The sequence below is a fragment of the Ochotona princeps genome, chromosome 28, assembly GCF_030435755.1.
Source record: "Ochotona princeps isolate mOchPri1 chromosome 28, mOchPri1.hap1, whole genome shotgun sequence".
Lineage (NCBI taxonomy): Eukaryota > Metazoa > Chordata > Mammalia > Lagomorpha > Ochotonidae > Ochotona > Ochotona princeps.
In genome coordinates, this window is record NC_080859.1 from 20,087,219 (window position 1) to 20,093,746 (window position 6,528).

At 44.5% G+C, this 6,528-nt stretch overlaps 1 protein-coding gene across 1 annotated transcript; it reads left to right on the top strand.

Moving 5' to 3' along the window:
* Positions 1 to 797: 797 nt before the first annotated feature.
* TSLP (thymic stromal lymphopoietin) lies at positions 798 to 5,702 on the top strand. Its single transcript, XM_058656197.1, has 5 exons — positions 798 to 941; positions 1,671 to 1,862; positions 2,457 to 2,633; positions 3,070 to 3,213; positions 5,005 to 5,702. Exons 1-5 carry the CDS (start codon positions 798 to 800, stop codon positions 5,113 to 5,115), a joined length of 768 nt encoding a protein of 255 aa, XP_058512180.1. The 3' UTR covers positions 5,116 to 5,702.
* The last annotated feature ends 826 nt before the right edge of the window (positions 5,703 to 6,528 follow it).

Consider the following 6,528-nt stretch of genomic DNA (forward strand, 5'->3'; position numbering starts at 1 on the left):
GTAGACCGGTCTTTAGTTCCAGTCCTAACACTAGCAAACTAATCCAGCTGTATTGGCACAGCTGTTGAGTTTTCTTTTTTTTTTAATGGGGGGAAAAAAATCACTGCAGGCTCCAGTTTCCCTCACCAGTCTCTGCTTTTCCCGCATCCCTCGTCACTCCCAGCTGTCATTCCCAGACCCCACGTGGTCTGTGACATTTGCTGAGACTCAAGTGGAGTGCCAAATTTTGGCATCCTCAGACTGATGACTCCTAGGAACTTCCCTGGGACCACTGACACAGGCTTTGACACGCAAGAGGGAGAGGGAAGCGGGAGGGAGGGGGCAGCTGGGTGTTAGAGAATCCAGCACGTCTCAGCCCAAGCCCAGGCAGAAAAAGATTTACAGTAGTAGCTGACCCTGCCTCCTTTCCTTCTTGTGCACAGAAGATTGCTAGACATTCTTTCCGAAACACTGTCTAACTTTTGTGGTGCGTGATCTGTTTGTGGAACAACAAAGGTTTGCAAGCACGTATCAGAGCTTACTATCTTGCTGATTCTTTTATCCGTGGAGCCCGTGCCCAGAGTCAGGTGAAACAGGTTAGCCTGATTGCGTAGAGCCTGGCTGAGCGCTGCAGAACAGGGTGCTCACAGCAACCCGTGCCGCTGCAGGAGTGCTGAATGCTGGACAGCTGCCCCGCTAGAGGTGGCGGCCCGCCCTGGGCTTGTGGTCCTCCCTCTCCCTCTGCCCTCCCAGAGGAGGCTAGGAAAGTGGCTGAGTGCAGGATTTTGTGTTTTTGGAAGTTCTTGACACCTGCCAGAATGTGCTCCAGCAGATTTCAGCCCCGGAATCTCCCCTGTCACCAAGAGAACCTGCTGCTCCTGCTGCTGATGCAGATAGATGCTCTGGAAAGTAGGGTTTCTGAGTATGAGATCAGAAATCGCCCCATTTATTTTAAGCTTATGGTGAGTTCTGGTCATGATGGCACAGTTGCTGACTTCACATGAAAGCGCAGCCCAAGTCCGAGGCTGCATCCATCCTGTAGTGCAGCCTGAGAACTTCTCGACAGCCAAGGAAAAGGGAAAACAGTATACAAGTTGACCAGAAGAAAGACCCAGAGGTGTACAGGATGCCCCAGCAGCCATATCATGTCCACAGAGTAACTAATGGTTCCCAAGGTGTTCTTTCTAGGGAGAAAAGATCATGTTTGACATGGACCATGGAAACACCCTGTGGGAGACAGATGTGGGCATCCTTTTCTTAATGCACACTCAGCCACATACCAAAAGTTTAGCACATAGATATAGATGGAAGGAAGAAGGTATGGGAAAGTCCCGACAATTTTGCTAATGCTAAAACTCCATAGATTTGGCTAGTCCTGCTTTTTTTTTTTTTTCTTTTCACAGCATCAGTCTTTTCTATAAAAGAAAAGAAAGGAAAAGAATGACATCAAAGAAAATCATTGGCCTACAAGAAAAGAGCCCGTAGGCGTTTAGGTGTTATATATGAGGAGGCAGAGTGCTTTGCAGTAGCAGGGAGACTCCAACCTAAGGCAACAGCATGGGTGAATAGGGGCCTCTGGGGACTGGGGAACAAGAGGTTGAGGCTGGCGTCTAATCCTTGACTCCCAAAGGCAGGTCCAGCAGACCTAGCAGCAATGAAATCTTTGTGGGGGAAACTTAGTGTGAAATGAGGCAAGAAATGGGCTTCCGAGTGGATTGACAAATGCCATACTATTTGTTCTGTCAGTTTTTTTCAGGAAGATCATCATCATGCAACTAGTAGGGCTGGTGCTAACTCACAGCTTCACTAACTGTAACTTTGGGAAGATTAGAGCCATATATGAGAATATCATTTATTTTGACCTGAAGAAATATATGGAGGGGGTAAGTAAAGAAATATCTCTCTAAACAAATGGTATGCTCATCAGGCTAGACACACACACAGAGATACACATTCACACACTATAGTGTAACTTGCATTGGAAATATATATAACTTGAAAAAACCGTGACCCAGATTTGGCTAGAAAAACATTTATAAGCAATATTCAAATGCCTTGGCATCTAAAATGACGATGTAGAAATTGGCACATTGTGTATGTGAGGAGGGACGACTACTGACAGGTTACACCATGCCTCAAGAGTGTCTACCCTCTGCTAACGTGCAGCTCTAACACTGCAAAGACAGAGGTGACAGAGCCTAACACAAGGGAGTGAAAGGGGCGAGCATTCTTGTGAGCTGCGCGCTCCCCAGCTTTCTAACGTTCTGGGTGCTTCCGCGTGCCCAAGTCCAAGTTCTAGCCAGCTCCATGTAAAAACAAAATATGTTATTTCCTTGACAACGACAGAGGAAGTGCCCAAGGGGACACAGCTTTCAGAACACCTTCAGAGCCAGGGAGCGAGGAGGGCAGAGACTGGTTTTCCCTGTGAACTTACGAATCTTTACCGGTTTTGCTGGACTTGTGTTTTCCCCATTTAGACCAAAAGCACCCAGTTCAACCCCACCGTGTCCTGTTATAATCCGGTGAGTAAAGTAGCCAGTAGTTCATGCGAGAACCGGGCATCCTTCCATGTTCTGCTGTGTGCTGCGTCCCGAGCGATGCTGGCTCCCGGGGGCGACACCGGCGGGGACGGCGACCCCCTCGGCGGGCAGCTTGTGCCGCACGGAGCCTTGCACAGCATGGAGAAAGGGGCTCTATCAGACCTGCTTGGCATTCCGGGAGACTGCGCTTTCCTCTCCTGCCAGGAGAGACTGATTGGAAGCTAGGATCGGGGAGCACGTCCAGGGCGCCACCTCCAAGCTTCCAGGCTTTCGCTACGTGGGTGGGAGTCCGGGGTGGAGCCGGTGGAGCTGGCCGACCTACCCGCTGTGCGCCCTGGCTGCGAGCGACGTCCCTCTGCCCATACCTGGAACCTCCGCGGCTTGCCTCTAAACGGTTGCGGTGACTATCTCCTCTCCCGCCTTCGCGGGTTCCCCTTTCACTGGGCTCTAACTTTCTGTCTCCCTCTTTTTCCCCGTCCCTCCCTCACTCCCTCCCTCCTCTCCCTTTTTTTTTTTTTTTTTTTTTCCTTTTCTGGTGAATTTGACCACTTGGGAGCAGTCAGAGTGCCTCACTATAATCGAACGCGACACTTTCACTCCCACCCACGGCTGTGAGTCCTTTCCCACCGAAGAGTTCTCCAAAAAAACCAGGGTCGCTCTCGCTTCCCAGTGCCCTGGCTACTCCAGAACTCAGGTAAGCCCAAAGCTAGCTCGCGAGGCCGGTTCCCTAACTCGGAGCCGCCTTCCAAGTGCGCAGGGATTGAAGCGCAGAGCACGTTCCGTGACCTGAATTGAGGTTTTGTCGTTTGAAGAGCAGTCAGATCAAACTGTGTGGTGACATCCAGACCCAAACCCACCTATTTCTACATTTCTGATTCTCTTTTGTTTCAGTTATGTTTGTAGGCTTTAGGTCAGTGTTTCTAGTAGAACGAGGGAGTTTTGTCATTCAAAATGTCCTGGCTGCGCCCGCACTTGCAGAGAGACCCAGGTGCCTAACCCAGACTCGCCGGAACAAAACCTCTGGGTCTGGAATGACTTAAGAGAAATTCTTTCCGTTCCAAAATTTGAGCGTATTAGCTCAGATCTAGCTCTTAAAGATAGCATGCTTCTTTCTTTAAATGTTACATTATACATTAAATTTCTACTTTAGATGTGCTCAATTGCTTGCCTGGGTGATGGATGTGCTACACATGTGTTTGCTGATGTAGTAGCATGCATTTGGGTGGGTGTGTAGCTTTAAGTGGCGAGGCAGCGTGGTGCAGTTAAGAGTAGGAACCCAGCAGAAAGCCCGCCTGACTTTCCATCCTAGTCCTTTAACTTCTGGATAGACTTGGATGAATGCATGGTTTCTGTGTGCCTTGGTTTATGGGTCAAGTGAGTGTATTATTGGTAAGTTCCAACTAGGGTTTTTAGGAGATTGAATGAGTCAGTATGTGTAAAAGTGCTTGGAATAATGCCTAGCTTACAAGATGTATTCAATAAATGTTTCAGTTGGCATGCAGAGCAGTAAGTTTGTGTTCATTGTAGAAGTTTTCAGACACAAGGAAGCAAATGTGATTTGAGTAGTTGATCAACTCTTACTTTTTAGGGGTTGGGTATTGAAGCCATGGAACAGATGTGAGTTGAATTTTAAGTTAGGAACTCAATACCAGGCAATCATGTGAGGAATCCCTTTGGTCTTCTGCCTTCTTCTGAAGCACACCCTAGGATTCTGTAGATGGTTTCAATAAAGCAACCTGCTTTAAGAAAAGCGCAAGGAAGTCAGGAGAAGGTGATCCAGCTCTCTCACAACTTCAAGAAGTGCTTAACAGCAACGATCCTGGACTATGATACACTAGGTTTTAGACCGTAAGATTTCTCTTAGTACTTCAGTGAACTTCATCAACCGAACTACTTTGTCATCGTAAGATTCAATGTGCATTGACTCAGGGTTGATTCAAGTGAAGGAATACACTGGAATTCTGTTGAGATTCAGCCTTGAGTTGTTCAGGGTGTGTCAGGGTGATAGAGGCATGGGGGAAAGATAAATTTTTGAGCCCAAGTAATAAGATAGGTTTCTGAAATTTTATGTATTAGCAGACATGATGCGAGTTCTGTCTTTGAAAATTTTCTGGGAAATCATGAAGTCACCAACGTATTCATTTTGTTATTCAATAAATGTTCAGTGTTTCCTGTAGAGAAGGCAATATGTAGTCAGCAATATAGAGCACATACACAAAGCAAGCCAAGCGGCGTGTAAGGGAGGGCCAAGTGAAGTGACACACACCCTTACCCACTGGCAGTTTCCAAAAATAAAGCTCGAACTGTTACCAAAGGCTTCCAGAAGGAGATAGTGTTTGGCCTTGAAGCAAAAGTGAGTGGGTGGAGAATGCAAGAAGTGATACGCTAAGATGGATTTGAATAGGAAAGCTGACATAACCTCTTATTCAACCTTCGGTAAACATAGGGAACATTAATTTTGACCATTTATTCTCTCATTCCACAGATAAGCAGTACCCAGAAAATGAAGACAAAGGAAAAAGAAGTCATCACCAGGAAGTGCCTGGAAAAAGCCGCGCATTTACTAGGATTGTGGCGTCGGTTTAGCCGGTTTTAAGAAAAGAAACCATCTTTATCATAGTCATATTTCGCAGAACTGAAATCATCTCTATTAAATGTATTAAATGTCACCTTTAACTGTGATGTTTCAAAGACCACTCAATAGTTATTTTTAATTGCAGAGATATGTTAATTTATTTTTTTGTAATTTTTTTGATTGCTTAATCTAGAGTTTTGAATTCAGGACAAGTTCTTTCTGACAAAAGTCCAGGAAAAATATCATATTGATGACTGGCTTTCTGGAAGCAATTTTCAGCTAGGACTGCAGAAGCCTCACTCAGGGAAAACTCCAAAAGTGTAATATAAGAACATTTTCATTTGGATAAGGGAAAATTTTAACTCAATGAGAGCACTCAAACTTCAGTTTAAAAGAAAGGCATTTCTATTTGTGATGATACATTTTGTGTTTTTCTAAGAAAATTTACAAAATAAGACAATGTAAGAAAAATGTAGCAAAGAAATTTGAAAGAATTTTAAATGAAATATTGTAAAATATTTTAAGCCAACTTTGGAAAACTGTGCAGCAGATAGTGGCTTTATTAAAAATATCCTGAAGAAATACCTTTATTATCATTATAACGCATATTGTAAGATTATAAACTGTGTTTCTAAATCATGTTCAATCACTTTTGAAAATGTACACGTTACTTTATAATTAACACCATATATTTCTTAATAAAATTATTCTTGAGATGGCTTTTATGAGTGATTTTTCAAATCTAGTCAATAGATCACTTTCTTCTTTAAAATGTTGCTACCAGGGCCCAGTGCAATAGCGTAGCGGTTAAGGTCCTGGCCTTGAATGTGCCAGGATCCCATATGGACGCTGGTTCTGATCCCAGCGGCTCCACTTCCCATCCAGCTCCCTGCTTGTGGCCTGGGAAAGGAGTTGAGGGCAGCCCAACCCCTGCAACTGCATGGGAGACCTGGAAAGAAGCTCTTGGCTCCTGGCTTTGAGTTGACGCAGCACCGGCCATTGTGTTCACTTGAGGAGTGAATCATCGGATGGAAGATCTCCTTCTCTGTCTCTCCTCCTCTCTGTACATCTGTCTTTCCAATAAAAATATTTTTTTAAAGAAAATGTTGCTACTAAAATAAAGAACAAAAAGAAAAGAAGGGGGAAATGTAAATTTCTTGCTAAAATAATAGTAATTATTTGTGAGTCACAGTGTGATGCTTCAATACATGTATACAATGTGTACTGATCAAATCATGGAAAAGATATATGTACTTTTTTGACACTAAGTTATGGTTGAGGTGTTGGAGCCTATTTCTTCTATCACTCATGAAACATGCACTAGGGTATAATGAACTATAGTTACCATGCTGAGTAGCCCTGGAAACTTATTCATTTGATCTAACTCTGATTTGGCACCCATCATCAAAACTCCCTTCATATATTCCTGCCACT

Bases quoted from the DNA above. Each gene is read 5' to 3' on its own strand.
- TSLP (XM_058656197.1), top strand. From the start codon at position 798: ATGTGCTCCAGCAGATTTCAGCCCCGGAATCTCCCCTGTCACCAAGAG. The intron at 1,863-2,456 runs GTAAGTAAAGAA...TTCCCCATTTAG, and splicing joins TGAAGAAATATATGGAGGGG to ACCAAAAGCACCCAGTTCAA. The intron at 3,214-5,004 runs GTAAGCCCAAAG...CTCATTCCACAG, and splicing joins CTGGCTACTCCAGAACTCAG to ATAAGCAGTACCCAGAAAAT.